Below are 27,001 nucleotides of genomic sequence, written 5' to 3'. Positions count from 1 at the left end.
ATCAACCTCATATTTACTTTAGAAATTATTGCTGTTAGTTTTTTTTAAATCTGATAATATATTTGCAATGCGGTCTTAAACAAAAGATCAATGCACTTTACACGCAGGTAGTAAATTAGAGAGATGAGCTGAAGGGATTCTTGCCACAAAAACCGGTGAACAGTAGAAAAGGCAGAAAAGGAAGAAGGATTGGAGCCAAATATAATATTTTCCCTGTTAAGTGTAAAAATATTAATACTTGGCTCTTTGGAAAAATGTTAGTCATCACTAGTTTCTGTAGAGTATTGTTTGAAGAATATAGTACATCATTTTTTTTATTTCTTAGCAAAGGTAGAAATTAAGAGTATTACTTTATTTCCTCTACTATTTAAATACCCTACAGTTCAATGGAATTTTTTGTTGGTCATTTTTTGAATGATTCTTTGTTGGAGAAATTGGGGGCTACATAATATTATTTATGCTTTTATTGATACATAGTTGAGACTCATTTTGGAATAGTGGTGAAAGACACCAGGCTAGAACCTGGGAAACCATGAATTCTAGTCCTGACTAATGCACAAAATTCACAACCGGGTGACTCAATTTCCCTCAGCCCTAGGAAGAAGGCAATGGCAAATCACTTTCAAAAATCAAGAAAAACTGCATGGACTTGTCAAAGCAATGACCACTAATGACCACTAATAAACAAACGCAATTAAATCCAAGCAATGCTTATAAAATGTTGCAAGTGTATTTATAGTACATTTCCCATAGCTCTGTATGTAGAACTATATTATGTTAATTGTAGGAGTTGGTAGATATTTCTTCTGGATTAAAAATGTTGAGAGAGGAATGTTCTAGCATCTACCTATATGTAATAAGGCACAGTAGAAATTAATTTCATGAATACATGGAAGTATTAATTCATTGTTTTCCCAATCAGTGGAAGAGTTATCTTGCTTTCCTTTCTATTAATTAGTCTCAGGTTTCCAGGTAGATGTTGAAAGTTCTTATACTCATTTATTATGCCTTTACTATGTATGCTTGGTGGTAACAAATAAACATGGTGTTTCCTACAATAATCAAAGCTAGAGATAGCAAAGCCATTTTTCCCCTATTTTCAAGCAAATCACTTTAGACAATGCTTTATGGTGCTTCTTAGCATGGCTATTCACTGTTATTGGAAAATAAGTTTTTCTCACATATTTTGGAGGTTCAAGAATCCCGTTTGACTTTAGTAGCCTGCTAAACCAAAGGTTTAATTTCAAAGCAATCATAATTGTCAATGGTCATTAAGCAATTTTTGGTGGATCAGATGAGGAGCCTGTATATGACTAACAGCCTTCTGTAATAAATGGAAAACATTGGTTATAAAATTATTTAGACTAGTTTTGGTATATGAATGTAAAAATACGTTTTTTTCATCTTTAGCTATTTAAAATTTAATTTTCAATTTTAGTTTTTTAAATAAATTTTGGCATATATGTATATGCTCATTTTCACTAGACTAGACATACCCAGGGATTGGGTATGACTAGTCTCGTGAAAAGGACTGGGGTGACATGATAGCAGTGTTCCAATATTTGAGGGGTTGCCACAAAGAAGAGGGAGTCAAGCTATTCTCCAAACCAGCAGAAGGCAAGACAGGAAGCAATGGATGGAAACTAATCAAGGAGAGAAGCAACCTAGATCTTAGGAGAAATTTCCTGACAGTTAAAACAATGATCAGTGGAACTACTTGCCTCCAGAAATTGTGGGTGGTCCAACAGTATGTTTTTAAGAAGAGATTGGACAGCCAGTGGTTTGAAATGGTATAAAGTCTCCTGCTTGAACACGGGGTTGGACTAGAAGACCTCCAAAGTCCCTTTCAACTCTGTTGTGCTATTATTCATAATGAGAAAGAAAAATAGGAGTATTGTGGTTCAATCCCCCCTTTTCACACACACACAAACACTGTTAAAGTCATTATGACGGAAATCAGATTTCCTAAAATAAATTCTAATTAGCTATAGTCTGTAGCCTGCTATGTAAATTCACAGCACCAGAGATGAATGAATACAAAGAAATATAGGTTAAAGCAAAATGGGGCTCATTTCCCCCTCTTAGAAACCTCATGTTCCCATTCATGTGGTTGTTTAGAGGTTTATTTTCCCAGGTTTTGATTCTCTTCCTATTACCGACATGGAAGGATAAGAGGTGTTTTTTTTTCCCTTTACCATTTTGTGCCTGAATGTCTTGGATTTGGATTTCTCCCAATTACTTCCCTATGTTTCTAATATAAATGTGATGGCAATAGTGAAGGCCAAATCTGGTTCTAGGCTTGTGCCTCAGTATGCATATTTTTCCAATGAAACAGCTGAGACAGGAAGATCATTTTATTACGATTTATTCAGAATGTGCTGATAAAAAGGAATCCTCTCATTCAGAGGGGGAAACCTGAGATCCATCTTACATTCTCTTTTATAGTTAAGACATCAAAGAAAATTACAAAAGAAAAATTGAGAAAGGCACACACACACACACACACACACACACAAACACACACAGACAGACCTGCACTGCCTTTGCATAGGAAATCAGTTACATGGGGGTTAAACATGTTACATTTAAATGAGCTGTAATGTAAGTAGGGGTGTAAAATTTAGCATGTTAATAAGAATAGGTTCATAAAGAGGCAGACCAGATGCCAATTAGCTTTCTACAGTCATCCTATTAAAACTAACATAGTCCTATCCTATCCTAACCTGGAGAGCAAAGGCAGTTTTTATCTTGCAATTTAGGAATGTTCCAGTAACAAAACAAAGACCTTTCCACATTTCCAGTTTGCCATGATTTAGTAAACCATTAACATCAAAACCATTTAAGAGAGAAAACCCAATCCAAATTAAAAAACAAAATAACTATGTTAGTTAGCAAATACCATACTACAATAAAGTCCATGTTGGTACTACAAAGTCCATGTTGTGTGGCTTTCAATATTCATGCATTTTAAGCAATAAACTTGATGACTTACTTGGGATTACTCCAAGATTTTTGGGTAGGGATATGAAACATTATTCCAAGAAAGTGTGCTCTATTAGATTTTATATTTTAACTCAAATGGGACATTCAGTTAACTTAGCAATACTTATTATGTACATTATTTAAATAATGTATCTTATTTCTACAAAAGTTAAACTCTTAATGTTTTTAGGCTTTAGGATACATATGCAGAGAAATAAATTAGGTTTGTTTTTCCATGTATGCATCCAGACCTTAATTTTAAGCAAATCGAAGAATAGCTTGTAGGCTGATAAATTACTGAAATATCATGGTTGTCCTTTTCCTTCTGTTCAGTCAAGTTGATACTTCAAGCTGAAGAGAGAGGCGTGGTGTCAATCAAAGGTTTACGTGCAAACCGTTTCCTTGCTATGAATGAAGATGGACGATTGTTAGCACTGGTAAGCGTTTGTCAATTCCTTCCGATTTTTTTCCTTCTCATAATTAAGGCTTTAGGACAGCAGCGTTAATATAAATATTATTATTAATATAATATATACATTTATATAAATTTAATATATTTAAATATTTAAATTTAAATTTCTAGGGTATTGCAGAATGCTTTCTAAAAATGATGAATTTTTGAATAACTTGTGGGTTAACATAGTCTCCACTTTTGAAGTTCTTATCAACAGCATTTCTTTTGATCTTCAACATGCTAGTTTTCACTACAATGCTTGTCTGATTTTTGGATAAGCTGATGAGAAAATTAGGTTTAACTTTAAAGGATATTCTATAGGACTCCGTAGCACTTCAGATTTGAAGGCACATGTGGTGCCTGTTTGGAACTCTTTAAACCGAAAACATATATTCCTGATCATGCAACTGCCATGCAAACCTGGGGAAAGGACATTAAGGTTCAGGGCACGGCGAGGTTTACATACATTCCTCCATGCACTCCAAAGCAACATTTTAGTTTTGATCTGAAGTGCTGCAAGTTCAACTATTCCATGTGATTTATTTATACATTATATCAAAATAGGCTGGCAGAAGGTCCTTGTTGTGGTTCTCATTGCCCTCAAAATGATACTGCTGATTTTCAGTGGCAAATTACTGAAGAACTAATGTTTCCTAACTTTTTTGGTATAAAAACATACAATAATGGTCCATAAATGTTTTGTTTATATTTGAAATTTTCCACGTGCCAGCTCCTTCCACTTCAGTTACTTTACTATTGTTTGCTCTTTAGTAACTCTACCTGTTTTATATTATCAATGAAATGGTTAATAATCCATTAATCAAAATCTGGAATAATTTTGTTTAAATTCATAAAATGTCAATTGTCCTTCCATTTTAGGTCAGGTTAAATGCTAGTCACTTATATTCTAAAAGTTAAAACAGGATTTTAATGTGACTGACAGCACAATGCAATACCCTGGTATTCAGAAAAGTATTAATTCAAAATAAGTATTTCAGCTATAGATTTTTCAGCTCATTACTATACTCCTACTAAAATTTCATAAGCGTAAGGATGTTAATCTTTCACATGGAAATAAGAAAACTAATTTGTAGAAAGCAGTTACTTTAGACTTAAGTAGTATTTGTGTGTAAAGATGGTTAAATGAGGAAATCTGCAGTTAAAATATTATGATTTGATCTAAACTCAATATAGATTTGATTATATCTTTTATATCAAATGATTTATATCATTTTGGTAAATAGTTAATCAGCCAGAAGAACATATATGATAAACCATTAGATTTTTTCACAAAGGCTATGAATAATACCTTCCTCTTTTTCTTTCTTTCCAGAAATATGTAACCGATGAATGCTTCTTTTTTGAACGCTTGGAATCTAATAACTATAACACGTATCGGTCTCGTAAATATTGTGATTGGTACATTGCACTGAAACGAACTGGTCAGTACAAACTTGGACCAAAAACTGGACGAGGACAGAAAGCTATTCTTTTCCTTCCAATGTCTGCCAAAAGTTGATTTGAGTGTCACAGTTAATAAAATATTGTGCAACAACAACAGTAGATATTCCCTCCTCCACAAGACAAATTAATGTGATATTTTCCAGTCAGCTCTGTTTGCTGATTAATTTGAGATCATTACTGTGTAGAACTGTAAGAGTGAAAACCATTTTCATTCACCATTTATATAAAGCTGTTTGTGTATGCGTACTAACATGAGTGTGGCATGGAGACATAGTACCACTTAAATATGCCAGTTAAGTACTTCCAGTTAGATTTTATAATCATTTTAATATTATGGTTTAGGAATAGACATTCTGATTTAGGGTATTGAATGTGAAAAAAGTTTTAAAATATGCAGTCTAGAGAGTCTTTATTATTTAAGGCTAATATCTTTTTAAAAGGCATAAACATAAATACTGATTTTAATTTGGAACAAAACACACAAACACAGACTTTGGTTTCAAATAATCTTAAATTAAAAATAATATTAATTTTACTCCATATCTGTTACATTTCCATAATTTTCTGGCAGTTTTCTGTGGTACAACTTATAGAAAAGACCTGTATACACAGCTGGAAATTCTCTCATAGATATATCAATTTGATCAAACCCTTCCCGATATCCATAGAGAAGTAATCTAGCTATATTGCTAGTGATTGGAGTAGTTTCTTTTGTCTTGGAAAGCTCTGTTAGGTCCATCCATTCACATCTTAAGCACTCCTGCTGGCAGAAATTAATATGGAAAGAAGAAGGCTCCAGACGGCAGATTATGTACATATCTGATTTCCCAAAGGCTCCAGGTTGCCCATGCTGCTGTCGTATGCTTAGAATAGACTTGAATTCAGATGTTATACCTGTCTCTTCAAAAACTTCTCGAACTGCTGTGTTCCCTAAGAGGAAGAATGAATGAACTTACATATGAATTTTAACCAGAAATTATAATTTTAGGAGCTTGTAAAGTATTAGATAAGTCCCTCATGCAAACAATCATTATAGAGACTTCAATTGCTCTAGAACAAGGGTCCCCAACCCCTGGTCCATGGATTGGCACCAGTCCATGGCATGCCAGCAACCAGGCCGAACAAACAAGCAAAGCCCCATCCACGGTTTGCAGGCAGCACACAAAACCATACCCTTTCCAGTCTGTGGAAAAATTATGGAACCAGTCCCTGGTGCCTGAAAGATTGGGGGCCGCTGCTGTAGAAAGTAGGGAAGACAATCTTGGCAGAAATATGTAGAAGCCATTGTCTAGACTATTATTTTAGCCACCCTCAATAAAAGTAGTTTTAGACTTCTTGTAGAATTTCCTGGTCTGGTCCACCTAATGAAGTTGATATCAATCTTACAAGTCCAATTATGATATAACCCCTTCATGCTAATTCTGTCAATTAGGGAAGGATCTGTCTGAGACACTTCCAAATGTTATCTCAATCTTCTGGACTTAAATGCTTCAGCCTCTTTTCTCTAAGCAACAGTTCTTTCTTATCTCTGTCACGGTCATCTCCCTTACTCTCTGCAATTAGTTATATTCTAAAATAATTATTGAAGTCACTTTAAGAAAGATATATATCTGAAATTTGAGAGGTTCTAGTAGAAAACAGTTGGTCAAAGTTAATGCATTTTAAAAGAAATGCAACACTATATTGTTTAATTACTTATTAATGTATGTAACGAGCATAAGTTAATGATTTTAATTTTTTAGTTTCAGAGCAATGTGATTACTCTGCTCTTAATAAAATAGAGGTACCTTTAATTGACCAGGTTAATTGTCTGCTCCCTTGCCCTCCCAAGATTTGTTCTAAAGGACTGGGAGACCCTCTAGAGCAAATTTTGGAGGCTACATGGAACAGTAGAGCAAAAAACCTCAATTTTGTGGTTTTCGGTTTGAAACCCCTACATTTCAATTTAGGATACATTCTTGAGGGAATAAGCAGTACCAGCCACAATACAGCATCTATCCAAATATTGAGGGCCATAGCAAAAAATGTATATCCAGAAATATATTACTTGGGAGCAACTAAATACTGTCATTAAACTGATGAATTTGGGTTTGTGTATATGTTGCTGCAAATTTGCAGCAGCTCTGAAACATTTACCAAAGTGGTGACATTATAAAAATTTACAAAACATAAGAACAGAAAATTAATTATGATTCAGTTTCCTGAATAGAGGTAATCTTTGACTTACAATAATTCATTTATTGACCATTCAAGGTTACAACGGCACTGAAAAAAAAGGATTTATGATCATTTTTCACACATAGGACCATCCCATGGTCATGCGATCAAGCATTTCAGATGCTTAGCAATTGGCTCATATTTATGAAGGTTGCAGTGTGCTGGGTTCATGTGATCACCTTTTGTGATCTTCTCACAGGCAGTCAATGGGGAAGCCAGATTCACTTAACAACCGTGTTACTAAATAACTGCAGTGATTCACTTAAGAAATAAGGCAAGAAAGTTCTTAAATGGGGCAAAACTCACTTAACAAATGTCTCATTAGCAATAGAAATTTTGGGCTCAATTGTGATTTGCAATACTACCACTATTGCCATCCTCCCCTCCAAATTGGCTGGGAATTTATGATCTCAAACATTTATATTCAAAGCTTTAAAGTTCCTAATGAAAAGCAGTGTCCTAAGTACTTTGAGGATACCTTTCAGCAGCTATTTAATTTAAAACCTCAGATTAGTTTCCCCAATCTGCCTTTATATGTGGAATAAAAGTGATATATGCAGACAATTATCTTATTGGCAAAGCACGGTTTTCCCTTTTCATGTGTGCCATTACTCCCATTTTTGAGGTAGCAAAATTAGCAACCATTTCAATAAGACAGTGGTTATGGGTGCTATCATTAAACCACTTCTAAAAAGGCTGAATAATAAGCCATTCTGCATTGCTTTTAGACCATCTTTAACTAAAACATCTCTTTACCATTCAAGTAATAACATATATCTCCATAATTTAACTGGTAACAGCCATATTAAATATGAGATAGCCTATATAAATTAAGAAAATGTTTGTATTAAATAATAACAATACCAGCTATTTTGATTCAGTATATATTTACCTCATTAACTCGGTTACAACTAAAAGTCCTGAATCTTCATAAGAAAATGTCAACTAAATTTTGACTACTTTGAAGTACTTATACATCCTTTTTGAAGAGAGCTATTGAGGTATCACAAATCACAACTAAGTTCTCAAATCTGCAAGTTTTGGCACCAATTTGTAACTGATGTAATAATTTCTATAGCTAAATACTTACCAATGTCTTCACCTGGTTCAGACAAGCCTCCTGGAAATTTCCATGCATTTCTTGTCTTAAAAGAAATAAAAAGAATTCATTAGCTCAGGGGTCCCCAATTCCTGATCTGTGGACCAGTACCAGGCCACGGCATGCCAGAAACCGGGCCATGCAAACAAGCAAAGCCCCATCTGCAGAATGCACCAGGCAGCACCCAAAGCCACACCACTTCTGGTCCACAGAAAAACCTCTCACCAGGGGACCAGACACTGATGTCCAAAAGATTGGGGGCCACAGCATTAGCTATTTTCTTTTCTTTTTCTCCTTTCTGCGAGGAAGAACTAGAGTTGACTAGTCCTTATTTACAAACTTATTTTTTCAGATGTGATAGAGATAAATGTCTATATAATATATTGCAAGAAAACATCTACTGATTCATCTAGTGATTGTCAATTTTGCTGCTCATTAACTATCCAAATAATAAATATAATATTAAAGAAGTTATTTAGTACTTTGTGGCCAGTGTTTAGAACAGCGCTTTGAATTTGCAAGTACAATTAGATATGTATTAGATGGAAGCCCGAGTAATCTAACTTTAAACACATATATTCTATTTCAGTGTTTCCTTTTTGAAAGCAAAATCCATTCCTTTTCTAAATAAATATGTATTGATCTAATACTGTTCTATTCAGCAGTGGATATAAAGTTTTCTTTTGTGTCTGTTATAATCAGTAAGTGCAGTGTATTACTTTTTTGTTATGCATTGAAAAATAAACCAAATTCTTGTGTATCATGATTTCTTATTCTATAATTCAGATTTTTATTAAATGGAGATATCTGTCTGCTGTAATTGTTCGTGAAAAGATATAAGCCATTTTCCAAATAAACAATGTTTTATAACTTGTCATGCGTCTAAGGGTGGGAGGCAGCTATATCTGTTATTGAGCCTTTCTTTAAAAAATAACCTAAAACCAATCAGGATGAATCCCAGTTTGTTTAGCTAAGGTACACTTTGCCCTCTTTTCAAACTTTTCTCTTCAGCCCAACTTTAAAAACAACAACAACAAATAGAAAAGATCACTCTGTCTAAAATACAGAACTATATACCTGCTGTTTTTTTTAAAATCCCGAAACAGAAGATATGTGCTCTAATTATGCAGTCTTAATGTTTATTTTTTAAATAATTGGAGCGAGGAGACAAAACCAAAAAACAATTATATTACAAAACATTCTGAATAAAATCTCTAATTAGCAATATACATTCTACCTGCTTAATCATGATCCTGCCTTTTAGAACATATGGAAGATTCATTTCAAAGATGATATCTTGACAGAATATTCTTATTCCTTTATCTGATGCTTCCGGATAGAGTATTCTGTTTGTTTAGTTTTGAAGTAATACTTTCCCAATTTTATAGAAAATACAGGCACTTAAAGCCAGCCCCTTAGGGGAGTTGACTATTGTTTTATCCAGTCAAGTGATATGCTCCATCTCTGACATCAGCTGACAAATCAGAAAGTATCTAGCCATCAAACCTCTTTCTATATACACCCAATTGAATGGGGAAAGATTCGTCCTAACTGGTTAAAATATGGTGTAAAAAGAGAGACCAAAACATCAAGAAGTAGAAGATAATGATGAATAGGAGTAATTCTTAATTCACAACTGGTCACTAAGCAACCATTTGAAATTACAATGGACCTATCCAGGGGAATCACTTACAACCTGATTCAAAATTCTTACAGTGCCCCCCCCCCACGAAGATTGCACTTTGGGTCCTTAGAATTTATAATAATAATAATAATAATAATAATAATAATAATAATAATAATAATAATAATAATAATAATAATAATAATAATAATAATTTAATTTGTTAGCCGCTCCCTCTCCACAAGGGACTCGGGGCGGCGTACAATAAAAACATACGGTACATAAATACATATAAACATACACATACACATACATATACATACACGGAGGAGGTAACAATTACATATATCACAATAATAATAATAAAATTAACCATTAAAAATACCCCATAATAAAATTACAAATTTAAAAGGACTGTCAGGAGGAAAAGATAAACTACGGTTGAGCCAGGCCAGATAATTGAAAAAGGTGGGTCTTGAGCTTTACACGGAAGGAGCGGAAATCGGAAGTAATCCTGATGTCAAGGGGGAGGTCATTCCACAGGGCTGGGCCCATCACAGAGAAGGCCCTGCTCCTGGGTGTCGCCCCCCGACACTGTTTAGCGGACGGCACCCGGAGAAGTCCCTCTCTGTGTGAGCGGATTGGTCGTAGGGATGGTCATTTGCAGCGTCCCATAGTAATAGAACCATGTTTTACATTGGTTTTGACAAAATGGCGCGAACCATTGGGTTTGGTTTTTCCAGTGATCACTAGAAAAAAGGTCACCAAAAAGTGGCTGATCTACTTTACAACTATCATAACTTTGACTGTAATAGGCAGGCTTTATTAACTTATAACTTTAGGACACCCTATGCAGGAATATTCCCTTTCTAGAATCTAGTGAAATTATCAGATACTTTCTAGCAGGGTTTTATCAGCTGTTCTGGGCAAACCTAGGGTTTTGCAAAATTGAATGGGGTTCCATTAATGGGGGAGACAGGCCAAAACAACAACAACAACAACATTAAAACACATCAAGTTCTGTGTCACTACAGTTTGTCTCTTCTTAATCTGGAATTCTGAGGTTTTTTTTCTTTTTCTGAGGTTCTACTGCCTGAAAAAAGTTTTAAATCCTCTACATATAGAGCTCCTTACATATAGGATATATATAAAGATGTCTTAGAATGGGGTTAACCAATAAAAAAATTCAACTTGGACATTTTTTCACCCGCAAAGGGAGAAAAATCACTAGGTTACTTTATTTTTAAGGCCATCTAATTCTACAAGGATCCTGGGCATCTTACAAAAAAAAATCAAATACCATAGGTAACAAAAAACCAGTTTAAAACATAACAAAACTGCCCAGAGAAGAATGTAACAATAATATTAACCAAACATGACAGTGGTTCCATCTGAACCTTAATCCCAGCCCTGGAACAGAGCCGGATCTTAAGGGACTTCCGGAACACTTGGAGAGTGGGAGCCACATGTACCTCCGGGTGGGATGGGGGGGGGGGGAGGAATGCTATTCTAGGACAGGAAGAACAAATTTCTTAAGCTTCCAATTCACTGTGCAGGTGGATGTCCTTACTCTAACCTCTGTCCAACTTGCCCTTCTAAAAACAGTAGCTATTCATGTGTATTAGAACAATATCACTATCATTGTTGATATCAAGTAGGTCAACCTCCCAATCAGATATGTTGAATTATACAGTATCTCAGAATTCCCAGGTAGGTGAGCTTCCATTTGGCAAAGTTAATTCAATCTAACTGGAAAACTCCAGATGAAGCAAGGTTATTTTTGGCAAGTTAATTGGTCAGTATTGTAGTCATCCCAACCATGAAATAAACAAGTATGTGTTTGTGGAAAAGGGCACATTCTGGCTTGTGGAAAACAATGCTGATTTCCTACAAGAGATACGCTGTTCTATCAGAAAGAACAAAGAAAACTGTACTCAAGTGACAGCATTGGTAAATACCAGTTTGGCTCCTTGTTCACAAAATATTAATGAGTTCTTGACTACTGCATTTTAAAAACCATCTGACAAAATAAATATTTTGTTTCATAAGATTCAAAAATACTTTATTTTCAGCCACTGGAAACTGTTCTGTATTTTAATTGGCTTTTAACCATGATGACATCACACAAGCAGCTCTTGAAATAAATTGACAAAGTACAGGTCACTATTATGCAAATACAAGCTAATTTTGAATTTTCACTAGGCCACATCCTTGGATGGCTGTAATATTTCAAAACACATACAAAAAGAGAGAGACACACACGTACATACAGAAAGCATTCAGAAATACATTTCTAAAACTAAAAAAAGCTTTAGCAAATTTCAAGTGAATTTTAAAGACAATAAACGCAATCTTTAGAAAGTACGATGTTTAATAAACTTTTTTTTCATTCAGAAATGTATCTTACAGCATTTTAAGGAATAGACATTAATTTTATTTCTATTCAATTATTTTTTGAATCATAAAATGAGAAGTTGAAAAAATAATTCAAGATTGGGGAAAATATTTAATAAATGAATACTGCATGAATTCTCTGCAGAGGCTTCTTCTGTTTGGTTCTTGGGCTATAGAATACACCAATTCATTAAAGTATAAAAATATAAACTGAATTTATATTTTTAAAGTTATGTAACCTCTATTTGACTTTTAATACAGACAGAAGAGTGGATATAAATCTGACAAGTTACAAAAGCATGTAACATGACCATAATAAAAATATGAGAATGAATTAACACAGTTGCGATTATGCTTCAACAAAAGTAGCAGAAAGCATAATTGTTGCAGATTACCACAAACAAATTATTTCAATTATCCAATCAACTGGATTTGTTTCATTCGTTCCTATTATTGTTCATCAAAGTAACTCCTGGAAACCATTACAAAGCACCTGGGGATCAGAACTCTCTGATGCTGAGAACTCTTCTCTCCCGTGACTAGACCATTGCATTATCCATTTAAAAGCTTTCTTCTGAAGCCACAATAGTGAAGACATTTGCCTTTGAGCTATTCGACTGGATTACACGAGTCCCAGAGTCCTAGTTTATAGAACTGAGTAATTACAAAATTGTGTTTCTAACATCTACTTCTTCTCCCAACCCATCTTTTGCAATATATCTAAAATCATTGTTAATAGCAGGACATAATCTTCAAGAGTCTTTTCAGCATCTCCTATAGATCAAGATCAGATCATTTTGACTATTTTCAAGGTCAAATCATTTTGCTCCAACTTTACACCAGTCAGAAACAACTCCCTAATTCCCATCAAAAGCTACTAAGCATACTAGCTAAACTTATGTCACCTATCAGTCCATGTGAAAAGGAAAGTACCATTTTTGCCTTCCTTTTGTAAAATAAATGAGGACATGGTATAATGTGTCATGTATAGCTGTTCATCTGAGATTGTATTTAAGAACATTTAAGAACCTCTAAACTGCAGATGATTTTTATGTATGTCCTGATACATAAAACCATAGAATTCAAAGAGAATGTACTTTCTTTTTCACATGACTGTATAGCGCTATCACAACTGGAGAATGTCAGTTTGGTGAGGCTATCACTTGTTTCCAAAAGAATGTTGTTGTTGTTTTCAAATATTTCTGAATTTGATTCTTGCAATTTTTCTGTTATAGTATTTATAATTGACAGATTATTTTTAATGCTTGTTGCCTTCATATGTGCATAGTAATACTCCGTTTTCGGTAATAATATTGTTCCTGCTGCATAATGCATCTTGGAAGGGCATTCTTTTTCTCACAGTGCCTTGGTTTTCTGGGCAAAAATGGGATTTGCACAAATATGTGCTTTTTTGGGGGGGGGGGGAATTGGTGATTGGATTATTTGTAATGTTGTGGGTAGAGACTCTAACATTGCTATGCAGGGTTTGCTTCCTATGATTATTTTATTACATCCAATATTGGTTTATCATGAGTTACCACTACTTTATACGGGGTTTAATATTGTAATAGTTATTCTCCAAAACAGCCAATGTCATATTGTGACATTGAATAAATAATATACAATTCACTATGGGTTACTGCTTACACACTGGTGTCTAGTCTTGCCTGCCTTTCTGTCTCTGCTAAAACCTTTACACCGGTTCCTGTACACCGCCCCGAGTCCCTTCGGGGAGAGGGGGCGGTCTATAAATCAAATAAACTTGAAACTTGAAACTTTATGAATTCTCTTCAAGTAAATTAAAATAGACACCCAGTATCTTATTTCTAAAAATCTCAAATGTTGCCTGCTGTTTCAAAATTCCTGAAAGTAGCAAAATTATTGTATTGGCCTTCTAATTATAAGAATTTTCATTTTTGTTTTCAGTGGAGATTATTAAAAATCCATGCAATATTATCCTGAATCTAAGAACCAAAAGTAAAGGGTCTACTTCTGTTATTTATTTATTTGTTGGTTTATAAAATATTTCCTCAGACTTATTTCATTATGTTTAGTAATGCATCATGTTTCTATTTTATGCTTTACAGCGTATATTAACATATGGTTAAATATCAACTGCAGTCCCAAAAACAAATAATACCCCTGCATAAATTGAGAAACAAAACCAAATAAGCAAACACCTTAATTAACTCAAGCAGAACACAATTACAGATAATGCATTGACCAAAAAAGATGCCAATATCAACTTTCAGTTAAAAAAATAATCCTCTCAGTGAAATTTAACATTCAGAAAGTTTCAAAACTTAGCTTTGCTTTCTAAAAATAAAACTGGCGAGGAAGTCAGCTGATTGCTATTCCAATTGATCTTGGCTTTAAACTCACAGAAAAAAATGAGTATTTACTTTTTCTTTCATTTTAACTGCAGATGAAAATGGAATGAAGTTTACTTTTAACCATTATTAACTTATGTTGAAAGAAAATTCATAGGGTTGCCAGTGGTGGGTTTCAAATTTTTTTAGAACCTATTCTGTATGTCTGGCCTGTTTTGTGGAAGTGGCTTGGCGGTCATGTGACCGGGTAGGAGTGGCTTGGAGTCATGTGACTGGGTGGGTGTGGCCAACTTGTAAAATGTGGTGAAACTCACTTAACAACGCTCTTGCTTAGCAACCAAAATGTTGGCTCAGAAACTCTGGCATTTGAAGCATGCAAGACTTAAAGCTGTCAAGTTACAAGACCCTTGCACCCCTAATCCTTTAGAAAAAAAACCCCAGGGGTGTTCAAACGTGACAGCTTTAAGACTTGTGGACTTCAACTCCCAGAATTCCTCCTTCCCTCGCTCAACTGCTATCGCCGGAGTGCTGCCAGGACAAGCGAGGTATGGGAGGGATTTTCCCTCCCCATGCCGAAAGTTTGGGGAAGGGAGAGCCGGAACTGACTGCATGGGATTGTGCAGCCGCTGCTGTGAAAATGTCTGTTTTGCCAGCCGCAGGAGGGAAGGAAAGAAGCCGGTCTTTGGAAAGAACTATCCCTCCCCCTCCAGAGACCCCATGCCAGGAGAGAGAGAGGAAGCGGGCTGGTCTGAATGCGGGTGAGCGGGCGGTTTAGTGGCCAGTGAGTGTCTCCTTCACTCTTTCAGGCAGGCAGAGAAAGAAAGGAGGTGTGCGATAGCCAAGGGCGAAGGAGCTCTTCTTTGCACTTGGTGGTGGGGGTGTTTTCTCTCGTGCCTCCTTTCTTTCTCTGCCTGCCCGAACGAGCGAAGGAGGCGCCAGGCCCAAAACCGCCCGCTCGCCCGTATTCAAACCTTCCCGCCTGTCTCCTTTCTCCCGGCATGGGCTCTCTGGAGGGGGTGGGAAGGTTCTTCCCAACACCGGCTTCTTTCCTTCCCTCCTGCAACGTCAATCCGTAGGGGAGCGTTCGGGGGTGACGGGGAAATGAAGGCTTCTTTGCCAGCTTCCCAGCTGGCAAAACAGAATTTTCACAGCAGCGGCTGAAGCACCATCCCGGGCAGTCAGTTCTAACTCTCCCTTCCCCAAGCATATCCTGTTGCTGCTGAAGCCACTTTTGCTGAATACAGAGCGGCGGCCATTGCTGAGAGCATTGCTACCTCTTGCCATAGCCGCCGCACCGCGAGGTAAGGGAAGCAGGTCTTGGGAGAGACCTTTCCTCCCCCTTCAGAGAGCCCATGCTGGGAGACAGAAGGGAGGACGACTGGTTTGAGTGCGGGCGAGTGGGCGGTTTGGGACCGGTGCCTCCTTCGCTTGTTTGAGCAGGCAGAGAAAGAAAGGGGGCGTGTGGTAAAGCACCCCCCCACGAAGGGAGAAAGCTATCACACGCCTCATTTCTTTCTCTGCCCACCCGAACAAGTGAAGGAGGCACTGCCGCCTGCCCACCCACATTCAAACCAGGCTGCCTCCTCTCTCCCCACACGGGATCTCTGAAGGGGGAGGGAAGGTCTCTCCCAAGACCTACTTCCCTTACCTCGTGGCACAGTTCCGGGATTGCGGGATACTTTTTTCGCCAATACGGGGGTGTAGCCTCGACCCCTGCCTTCTTGCCCACTCCAGGCCAGTCCCACATAATCTCCCCATCACCTCACTGACATGGGGACACTCACTGAGCTGGCATTCTCCTAGTGATCCTTCCTGGCTATGCCCCCAGAACGGTCACATGGCAGAGGCGCATGGGCTGCTGACTGACCCAGGGCCTGCCCAGATGCCCGTAGAGGAAGGATTGGCAGGAGAAAGCCAACTGTTGTCGGCAACAGGCACAAAGGCACAGTTGCCGCTCCTCATTGCAGGCATCCAGGGTGGCCTTGATGTTCCACCTCCCTGCTGTCTCCAGCCCCGCGCAACCTCCCTGCCAACCCAGTGACCAATGTTCCCACTAAGGTGCACGGCTGCGCGGCCATGCACATGGCAAGAAAACACCATGCAGCAGTTTTCAACTGCCGCGCGGTCATTTCTACTGCCAAAGGCTCCGGAAGCTGGGGAGGTCCTTTGCAGGCAGCTAGAACGGGCTGCCCGCAAAGGACTTCCCCGGACTTGCTTTGAGAAGCACGGGGCGACTGAGGGTAGTTGTGAAGCCCCAAAGCCCCCGCCGCCACCGGAAGAACTGCTGCCCCCTCCTCCTCTAACAGCACAGCCGGATTTGGTGCCCGGTGCTGCGGCTGAATTGAAGCCGCCAAAGCTCCAGCCGGCATCCCTGCGCGTGGCAGCGCCACCTCCCCTCCGCTCGGAGTACCTGAGCTCAGCGCCGCGTTACCCCTGCCCCCTCCTCCTCCGCCGTGCTTTTGAGGAGCCATGGGGCTGCGGGAACCAGTAGGAAGGCGCGGGGGGGAGCAGGGGAAAAAAAAGCCTCATGGCTCCTCAAAAGCACGGCGGAGGAGGATGGGGCAGGGGTAACGCGGCGCTGAGCTCAAGTGCAAATCTGGTGGTGCTGTTGGAGGAGGAGGAGGTAGCAGCTCGTCGGCATCTTCAGCAGCAGCCCTGCCTCCAGTGAAAAAAGCCGAAGATGGAGCAGATCCACGCAGATGACATCGCTGCAACATGACTGGTGGAGGAATTCTGGGAGTTGAAGTCCACAAGTCTTAAAGCTGTCAGGTTTGAAGACCTCTGCGTTTTTTTCATAAAGGGTTAGGGGTGGAAGGGTCTTGTAACTTGACAGCTTTAAGACTTCCATGCTTCAAATGCCAGAGTTCCTGAGCCAACAGGACTGGAGGAGGAATTCTGGGAGTTGAAGTCCACAAGTCTTAAAGCTTTGAGGTTTGAAGGTTTGAAGACCCCTGGGGTTTTTTTCCCTAAAGGATTAGGGGTGCAAGGATCTTGTAACTTGACAGCTTTAAGACTTGCATGCTTCAGTGCCAGAGTTCCTGAGCCAACATGACTGGAGGAGGAATTCTGGGAGTTGAAGTCCACAAGTCTTAAAGCTGTCAAATTTGAACAGCCCTGGAGTTTTTTTTCTAAAGGGTTAGGGTGCAAGGGTCTTGTAACTTGACAGCTTTAAGAGTTGTGTGTTTCAAATGCCAGAGTTTCTGAGCCAACATTTTGGTTGCTAAGCAGGAGTGTTGTTAAGTGATACTGATATTATATAACACTTTGAATTAAGCGGGTACCTTGAAGAAACGTAACTTTGAGTTTCAAATAATGCTGATTTCGTTGTTGTCTTAGGTGACATCTGTGAAAAAAATTCAGGTGCTCAGGCATGAAAATGTGCCGCTCAAACACTATACTTTTCTGCTCACATTGAAAAAAAATTAGAGGGAACATTGCCACTGACCTCAGAACACTCTCCTGGACGGCCCCTCCTTCATGTCCTGTTGCCGGCTACAGCTGCATCTGGGCAGGTGCTGTACCCCCAGAGTGGCACGTGGGTTGCTGACTGTCCCAGGGCCTGCCCGGTTGCTTCTGGAGGGGGCAGACAGACGGGAAGTATTCACCCCCCCCCAGCCGCCTGCAGCCTCGGCTGGGTGGACAAAGGAAGTGGGTGGGCAGGGCAAGCATGGTGTGGATGGACAAGGCGAGCGAGCGGTGACCAGGGGGGAGCGAGCAGGGGGGACAGGCCAGGGGAGGGAGCATTCCGGTATGGGGCCTCTGGAAGATCAGGTACAGGAAGGCATGCTAAATTTCACCAACCGGCATGTTTGTAGTGGTGCATACCGGCTGAAACCCACCCTGAGGGTTGCTTAACCAATATAATATGTACTCATATTAGAGGAATGGGATTAAGGCAATCTGCACTTAAAGTTGGTTCAAGACTTTGCATAATCCTATCTTGGCATAAACACATTAGTTGAGAATGTGTGCAACAATCTATGTAGAGGATTATATTACATTTTGAGCTAAAATGAAAATCACACTCCTGGATCTTTTTTCTTCTTCACATAACAGTTCTTGGTCTAAAGTAGATTAAAAACCTTTTGCTCAAGGAAAGGGCCTCTTAATCCAAATCAATTAAATAAATTATAAATAATGTGACATACTTACTTTATTTTTGTCTTGAACAACTAATACTCTCCCAGTGTGGATATCCAATACAGCACCTGTTGAGAGATAGAATATTTTCTGTTTTATCAGAAAAATGGTAATGCCATGATTCACTTTGAAAGTAATATGGGACTTCCTCTCTACCAAAACCACTGGAATAAAGTTTTAGTTTCTTGATTACGTGGCCTATAATACAAATTCCTGGCAGACTCAATTATTTTCACTCATATACATCTATGTCACTGATTTTTCACCTTACTTCAATTTTAGAAGTATTTCTAGCTAAGTGATTGATTCTGTAATGTATGCTAGCAAGTAACATATTAGGTTACTTGCAGATTATTAAGACTATGTTATTTCAGATACAAAAGTATACAAAAAATTAATACAAGGCATAAGCATTTCCAAACAAAGGAAAAGCTGAAGAATGAGATTAAAAATAACACCCTCTTTAAGAGACTAATCACACTTCTGTATGTGGGAGAGAATATTTTGTAATTGCAACAGCAATCCGGAACAAAATTTCTGAAAGGACATTCCTTTCGAAAGTACTCACCAGTTTTCTACATTCTACAATGAGTATGATTTCATCCTTCTGATATATGACTGTTATGTGCTAGTTGGTGTGGAATTCTGTTTATTATTCAAACTGGAAGTTTGGACTAACTTTGAACTTGTCTATTATTATATTAAGACTATATTTAGTTTCTTTATACGAACATACATCTCAGCTGCTAAAACCTATCAAGCCCACTGAAACAACCTTCCGGCTTATCCATGTAGGGAATAGTAATGTCACCAAAAAGAGTACACTTGTATTATCTCACATTTTGAAGCTCTGGGGAGGTATTTCAAGGATTTGAAGCATAGGATGTGCTCGTATCAACCCTTGCTATCCAAACATATTACAGATAAGCACCTACATGTGGGAATGATGAAATTCATTCATAGTCTAGGTCAACTTCTACTCATTACTTTTAAGAAATACAGGGAGAAGGTACCAAATGACTGGAAAAGACAATGTTTTCCTATATCCAAACAGAGACCTAGGGGGGAATTGGAGAACTACAGCTGTCTGTTCAACATCAACATGCAGAGATAATTTAAAACGATGTAGCAAGTTCCAGATGTCATGAAGCAGGCCTGTCAAACTGGCATCACGCGTAGGTCATGTCCATCCTAGCTCTGCAAAGGCAAAAAGTGTCACGATCTGGTCTGTGACCTGATCGAGTTTGACACCTGTGTCATAAAGGATTTGTCCAGAACCAACTGGACTTTTCTTATTCCATTTTTCAATTCATTTCCTAAACAGCTTCTGGTAATGTGATGGACATACTGTAATCTTGATTTAGTGACATATCTGGCATACTACTCTATTAAATTTTAATCAGCAGGTTATAGGACATATCAGCACTATTCCTCATTACCAGACTAAACTCAATGAGCAAGTTCTCAGTTGTGAAATAACTAAAATAGAGCTGTCTGTTACATTTGCAAAAAATAATCCATACCACATAATGACTGTATAATGTATAAATACACTGAAATGACTTTCCCAAGTTGATTTGAAGGGCAGCTTACCTCAGTCTGCATTTTGGCTCTTTTGTATTTTGGCCATCCTGACATAAACACCTCAAATATGATTTTTTGTCTACATCATATATAATGTCCCATTCATGTTGGTAGGAAAGCCATTTGGTGAATTCTGCCCCTTTGAGATATAAAGGACTAGGAACCTAGAAGCACGATTCACTGGTTCTAGCCATCCTGCTCTGGAATAGTTTTCCTTTAAGTTAGGGTGGCCCCTTTCCTAGAGTATTGCTACTGCAAAAGAACATAACATTGCTGCTCTAAAAAACCTTCAGGGCAAAGATACCACATGAGTGAAAGCAACATTAGAATTGGGGTACATTATCTTGGGAGACATTTTATGTTTGCAAGTATGTTTTAATTTGTCCTTTATTGTGCATTGGAGGTGAAATAATCTAAACTGAATTGGCATAAAAGGATCCAGAAAGAAAAAAATAAATGAGAATTAAAATCCATCACATCTTCAGGCCTGAATCAGTTTCTTGATACAATATGATGTTGGAAGAAATGTCCTTCTGGGTTCGGCTCCAAGTGGGGAAAAAGACACTGGAGACATGGAGGCTGCTTGGAAAGATGGTTTTAATGGTGGACAGGACCGCATGGCTTGAGTCCTGAACAGAAAAGGTGATCACATGCTTCAATGTTGGGGGAGAAGAAGAGAATGCAAAGGAAGAGAAGGGGAGAGAAGAGGCTTGCAGGGCTTTTTATAATCTGTTCTGCCCCACCTATCTGTTTCCTGTTCCTGTGTAAGAAATGTATTCTGATTGGTTGCCAGACTCCCATGGGCCTGTGCAAGGGCAACCCTCTAGGCTGAGTTTTGAATTCAGGTTTGATTGAGTTCAGCTGCCATGTGGTCAGTTGAGTAAAGGCTTATATTATCATGCCTTCATTGTCACTGCCAGAACTCTACACCCATCCCCCTGGAGCTGAAGGGGAGAACTCTTTATTATGTAAAGTGGACTAGCTTGGCCTTCTTAATGGCCCATTGATGAAGTGAGGATGGCAGGAAGCTGCAGGAATTTACTTAGTTTTAAAAATGTGTTTCTCCCTTTTTCACATCCAGGAAAATATAATATTCTGCCTTTTCAATATTCCTAGGATATTTCATTTTTCTGGGAGAGGGCTAGGTGATAACTTCCTACAATGAAAAAAGAAAAAAATATGTTGCCAGTAATTGACTACAGAAAGGAGGATTAAACAAGACATATGTTCAGGCCTAAATGTGATTTTGGGAAAAAGGGAAACTGTATTACGGTACTTCATTAATTTATTTCTGAAAAAGACAATGAAAACAAATTGGGAACTAGAAAGTTTGAAAAATTCATTAGGTAAGAAGGATGGGACATTCATTTTACAAGAAACTGATTAACAGTATGAAGATAATTAGGTTCGAGTTTTTCCTTTTTTGTCAATGTGTATTATCTTCTCTTGTTTGGAATTTATATTTTGTATCCCTTTTACTATTCTTCACTGCAATGCATGATTACATAGGCATTAATACTATTAACAACAGATTGTATATATTTATATTGGAAACATGCTCTTTGTTATTGTTTAAAAGGATTTGCAAGAAGATTGACCTTTTGCAAAAAAAAAATCCATAGAACTTCTAATGGACAAGGAAGTCACTACAGCATACTGTTTCACTTAGGCTCGGAATGATTTTTACATGTTTTTTAATGGTTTTAAGCTATTTTGTAAACTGCTGGGAACCTTTGGAAGTCTGCTGTGGGGAAATGACGTTAATCATTCATAAGTAAATAAACTGAATGATGAAGGCTCTACTTTTTTAAATACCAAATTCACCAGGTCATCTAAACTTTCAATTTAAACAATTTTAAACAAGCCACTATGTCAACAGGAAATTATGAAAAAAAAGGAGTAGGCAGCACAATGCCTTTATATATTTGGAGTTCAAATCCCATTATGTCCAACTAGTAAAGATATGTAGAGGGCACATGATGCTCACTTTTGGACTAAAGATTTTATTATAACCAGACCATGTTAGCACAGTGGAACCTGATACAAAATTTCCCAGTTTCCACATAGTGTCAGTATATTTTAAGTTTTTGTTTCAATCCCTCTCATTTTGTTTGGAAGAACTTAAAAGGGCTGAACTTTAACTAATTCATGCTTAAGTAACTAGGATTTCCACCCGGAAATTAAAATTTCATTGATAATTCATGTTGAGTTGTATCTTTCACACTTTAGGAAAACATGCTCAAACATGCCCTTAGAAATAAATCCAACACATTCTTTTGTTTTGCTGCCCTCTACTGACTTATCTACATTAAAATCCAAATAGATATATTTGTGCCTAGGAATTCAACTTCAGTTTTTGTCTTGTACTTGTAAATTCACATACCTTGCTGAAAGAAGAGAAGCAGCAGAGAACTTTCCATAATGGATGGGAGAGGTAAGATAAAAGGTAGATAAAAATAAAAGATAGGATAAAAGAGCCAGTGTGGTGTAGAGGTTAAAGTGTTGGTCTAGAAACCTGGAGTTCTAGTTGGCCTTAGACATGAAAATCAGCTGGGTGACTTTGGGCTACTCACTCTCTCACTCCAAATTATCTACAGGATAAGTGTTGTGGGGCAGATAGGAGGAAGGAATATTAAGTATGTTCATTACCTTAAATTCCTTGTGTGTCTAATCACACTTGGCCAAAGCAAGCTATTCTATTCTGTTCTGTTGGGAGAAACGTCCTTCTGAGTTCAGCTCCAAGTGGGGAAAAAGATATTGGAAACATAGAGGCTGCTTGGAAAGATGGTTTAATAGTATTACAAAAAAAAAAAAAAAAAAAAAAAAAAAAAAAAAAAAAAAATAGTGGACAGGACCACATGGCTTGAGGTCCTGGGGAAAAAGGTGATCACATGCTTCCCGATGTTGGGTAAAGAATAAGAGATCGAGAGCTTTATATTCTCTGTTCGGGCTTACCTCTCTGTTTCCTGTGTAAGAAATGCATTCTGTTTGCTTGTCAGACTCCCATGGGCCATGCAGGGGCAACTCTCTAGGCTGTGTTTTGAGTCCCAAGTTTGGTTGAGTTCCCAGATGCCATGTGGTGAGTTTCTGTAGAAAGTTAATCCCACCTTTGTTATGCAGAGTAAACTAGCTCAGGGTCCCTAATGGTCCATCGAGAAAGGTGGGGCTATTAAGAGTTAGTCTGTTTCCTGCCTACAAACACGTTTCTCCATTTCTTATCCATTTTCAATATTTCCTAGTGTAGGAAGTTATCACCCAGCCCTCTCCCAGAAAAATGAAATACCCTAGGAAATATTGAAATGGCAGAATATTATATTTCCCTGGATGTGAAAAGGAAGAAACATGTTTTATAAAGAGAGAATAGCTCCCTGCAGCTTCCTGCCCCCACCCACTTTGTCAATGGGCCATTAAGAACGCCAAGCCAGTCCCTTTACATAATAAAGAGTTCTCCCCTTCAGCTCCAGGGGGATGGGATTAAGGCATGATAATATTGGCCCTTTACCCAACTCACCACATGGCATCTGAGAACTCAACCAAACCTGGATTCAAAACGCAGCCTAGAGAGTTGCCCCTGCATGGCCCCATGGGAGTCTGACAACCAATCAGAATACAAGCTCAAGATCAAAGGCCAGAGAGGGCATAAAACCAGGGACTCAGCATCTCAGCTGCCCTTTTTTCCTTCTCTTCTTCTCCCCAACATTGAAGCATGTGATCACCTTTTCTGTTCAGGACTCAAGTCATGTGGTCCTGTCCACCATTAAAACCATCTTTCCAAGCAGCCTCCATGCCTCCAGTGTCTTTCCCCCCACTTGGAGCCGAAACCCAGAAGGACATTTCTTCCAACACTAGGATATTTCATTCTTCTAGGAGAGGGGTGGGTGCTAGCTTCCTACAATTCAATTCAATTCAATTCTATTCCTAATCTCATCCCATTCTTCCTTATAAAACATAATAAAGGTGGGATACAAAATATAACAAATAAAAAAAAATCCAAATTCAAAGAAGTTTCCTTATGTCCAATAAAGTAAGGAGATGGGGGGATCGTTAAGCCTGCATTATATGCTCATTCTACCTGCTTATCAAAAATGCTAGGGGTAATAAGATGTGGCTATCTGGTATTCTGTACTGTTAATCTTTTGTGAAAGAGTAGTTATTTTTGGAGTGTGTTTGTGTGTGTGTGTGTGTGTGTGTGTGTGTGTGTGTGAGAGAGAGAATGTTTTGTAGTGCTTACCTGCAACACCTACTTGATGAGTGGCATAAACTGGTAGTCTGCTACATCCTTCTGCTAACCAGAGAGCCAGTGTAGCTGAGTCTGATTCTGCATGGTGAAAAGTAAAGCCTTCCTGTGCAGCAGTAGCTATAAATCTGCTTTGCAGAATAGGGACATGCAGCCATACTGCTATGTGGCCTTCTGCTCGCCATTGCTTGATAGCACCTAAAGAAGAAAAATACCGCATAAGGTGTTGATAATGTCTGTGCTAAACATTTTAATCAGTGGTTGACTGTCTGCCTTTTATTTCTATCATACTGTTTTAACAGTTCAGAGAAAAGCTAGTCCAAATTTCCTTAGCCTAAGATATAATGAGATGCAACTCCTAAGACACAATTTGAAAACTCTCAGTATTTGAGTTCCAATCTAGATTTTGTTTGCTTTTTATGACCCTTTACTCCCTTTGTTTGGAGTCAGGTCGATTGAGTGGAGCTGAGCATTTACTGGCTGGATGCCCTTCCTGATGCCTACATGGAGTTCACAGTAGATTTTCTTTTCGTGCCCTGATAGAAAAACATCTGTTGCTGCCTAGGATCAAACTCTCAACCTTCTGAGTGGGAAGCAAACTTCTTCACCTCTAGGCCACCGCACTGCCACTCATTTGAGTTCTAAAAAACCAAATAGAAAGCAGCTAATTATATAGATGGCGTTTGATCTCAAATCTGCTTTTAAATGATTTAAATACTTCATGTATTCAATTATAAATTTTTGTAAAACATTTTAGGATTTAGTTATAGTAGATATTCTCTGTGGAAAGAGAGTGTATTTATCTGAAAAACACAGGATATGAGAGAGGCACCACAGGGCTTTCTGGAGATCATATCCCAGGGACATTGGTGCAGCCAGAAAAGCAGGCATGAAGTTAGATGTTTGAAAGTGAAATGGAAGCAGTTTTGGATCATATACCCTTGCACAAGATTTTTGTGGTTAGCAAACATTGGAAACATAACCTACATCTTTTTTTTAATGGACACATTTTTAAATGTGAGACCAGCACTAGATAGAAAAATTAACAATAGCAATTTTAAATTAAGGATTCTTCACTCATATTCAGTACCATTTTAATTATATTAGCAAAGTACAGAAATTAATAATTAATAATTTTCCATACCCCTGTAATGTGTTAAATCCTAGTATTGCAGTGGGGTGCAAATTTGCTAAATGAGATAAATGCATATTTTAATAAAATATTGAATATGGACATTTACCATTATAGATTTCTCAACATTATTAATACTAATAGGGATACTTGCAAACTAGATATTTAAAAAAATGCTATTCTGCAGTTTTGGTTTGGGGAATAAAAGGCTAGTTCAACAAAACTATTCCAAATATAAGAAAAATGCTCTTCGGAACTGGTGGAATGATTTGACTTCATCCCTGTAATAGTATTACGGGTTGAACTGTTCTCAACCTGCAATGCCAGTTATTTAGGGCTAAAATTCATTGAAATCAAGGTAATTTACTACATAAAAATATTTATGAATGAGAAATAATCTTTCTGAAGTTTTTATTCATAATTATTAATAACAACCCTACCTGATGGTATTCAGAGCAACAGCAATGTTGGTTTAATCTCATTATTAAAACCTCAATTCCCTGCATCACAGCTTTTTACTAGCAGGATGTCCCTGGTATGTACAATCATTCTCCTATTTTATTACTAACGATTACATCAATTCATTTCTAATTGGCAAATATCACATCAGACTTTTGCATCTATGTTCGATCTCAGTTGTCGACACGTCGGTGTCGGTAAAGCTGAGTGATCAGGGGAGAGAGCATCTTTTGCTTATAACGATCACGCATCATTTGGTAGACGAAATAGAAGTATTAAACCTAATCGGTCCAATGGATATCTGTTAGCTTGCTCCCTTTTCCCGGGAAAGAAACAGCTCTTGGGCCACAAGATCATTCACACGTTTTGTTCTGAAAATTGCCTCCGGGGCAGTTTTATCAGGGAAATGTGGGGAGTGAGAGAGAGGGAGAGGCATTCTGTAGGTATTGAAATTCACTAGGGGTTTTTCTTCTTCTTTTCTCTGTTCTGCGGTGGAAGCTGCGGAGTTTTCTGAAAAGCTGCGAGCGGAGAGACCGCACGGGGCCGCTCGCCTTTGGTCCGACTGTGTGCTCTGTCCTCTGTCTCCCCACAAGCTTCCAGCAAAAGGCACTTGCCCTGTAGCCAGCGCCCGAAGGCGGCTTGATCCAGGCTCTCAGGAGAGCGCAGCTGAGCCAGGTGTAAGCTCACTCCGCCGAACTTATCCCGTCGCGGCCTCAACTCTGTTTCGGCCACGCAGAAGCCTCGGTGATCGCTCACGCCGCCCCGGAGTTCGGGCAGCTGCAGGAGCCGCCAGCGCCACGAGAGCAAACGCTGGCTGCGAGAGGACCAAGCAGCCCAGCCAGGCATGGCGGCCGCGTTGCTGCTGCAAAGGAACGCGGAGAGAAA

The 27,001-nt window shown here is 38.4% G+C and overlaps 2 protein-coding genes across 2 annotated transcripts in view; one reads left to right on the top strand and one right to left on the bottom strand.

Moving 5' to 3' along the window:
* Nucleotides 1–5,422, top strand: part of FGF2 (fibroblast growth factor 2) — a 15,834-nt gene extending 10,412 nt beyond the window's left edge. The window contains exons 2-3 of the mRNA XM_081960102.1: nt 3,316–3,419; nt 4,770–5,422. Coding sequence (XP_081816228.1) covers nt 3,316–3,419; nt 4,770–4,955 — 290 coding nt within the window. The 3' untranslated portion in view covers nt 4,956–5,422. The remainder of the gene's footprint in view (nt 1–3,315; nt 3,420–4,769) is intronic.
* Nucleotides 5,408–27,001, bottom strand: NUDT6 (nudix hydrolase 6). The gene is made up of 5 exons (XM_081960101.1): nt 26,731–27,001; nt 24,520–24,723; nt 18,717–18,772; nt 8,208–8,262; nt 5,408–5,830 (listed from the first exon to the last, which is right to left on the bottom strand). The coding sequence occupies exons 1-5, from the start codon at nt 26,960–26,962 to the stop codon at nt 5,433–5,435; spliced, it is 945 nt and encodes a 314-aa protein (XP_081816227.1). The 5' UTR covers nt 26,963–27,001; the 3' UTR covers nt 5,408–5,432.

The sequence above is a fragment of the Natrix helvetica genome (assembly GCF_964273705.1).
Source record: "Natrix helvetica genome assembly, chromosome: 7".
NCBI lineage: Eukaryota > Metazoa > Chordata > Lepidosauria > Squamata > Natricidae > Natrix > Natrix helvetica.
The sequence above is the reverse complement of the archived record's forward strand: the minus strand, read 5'-3'. Positions and strand labels throughout refer to the sequence as shown.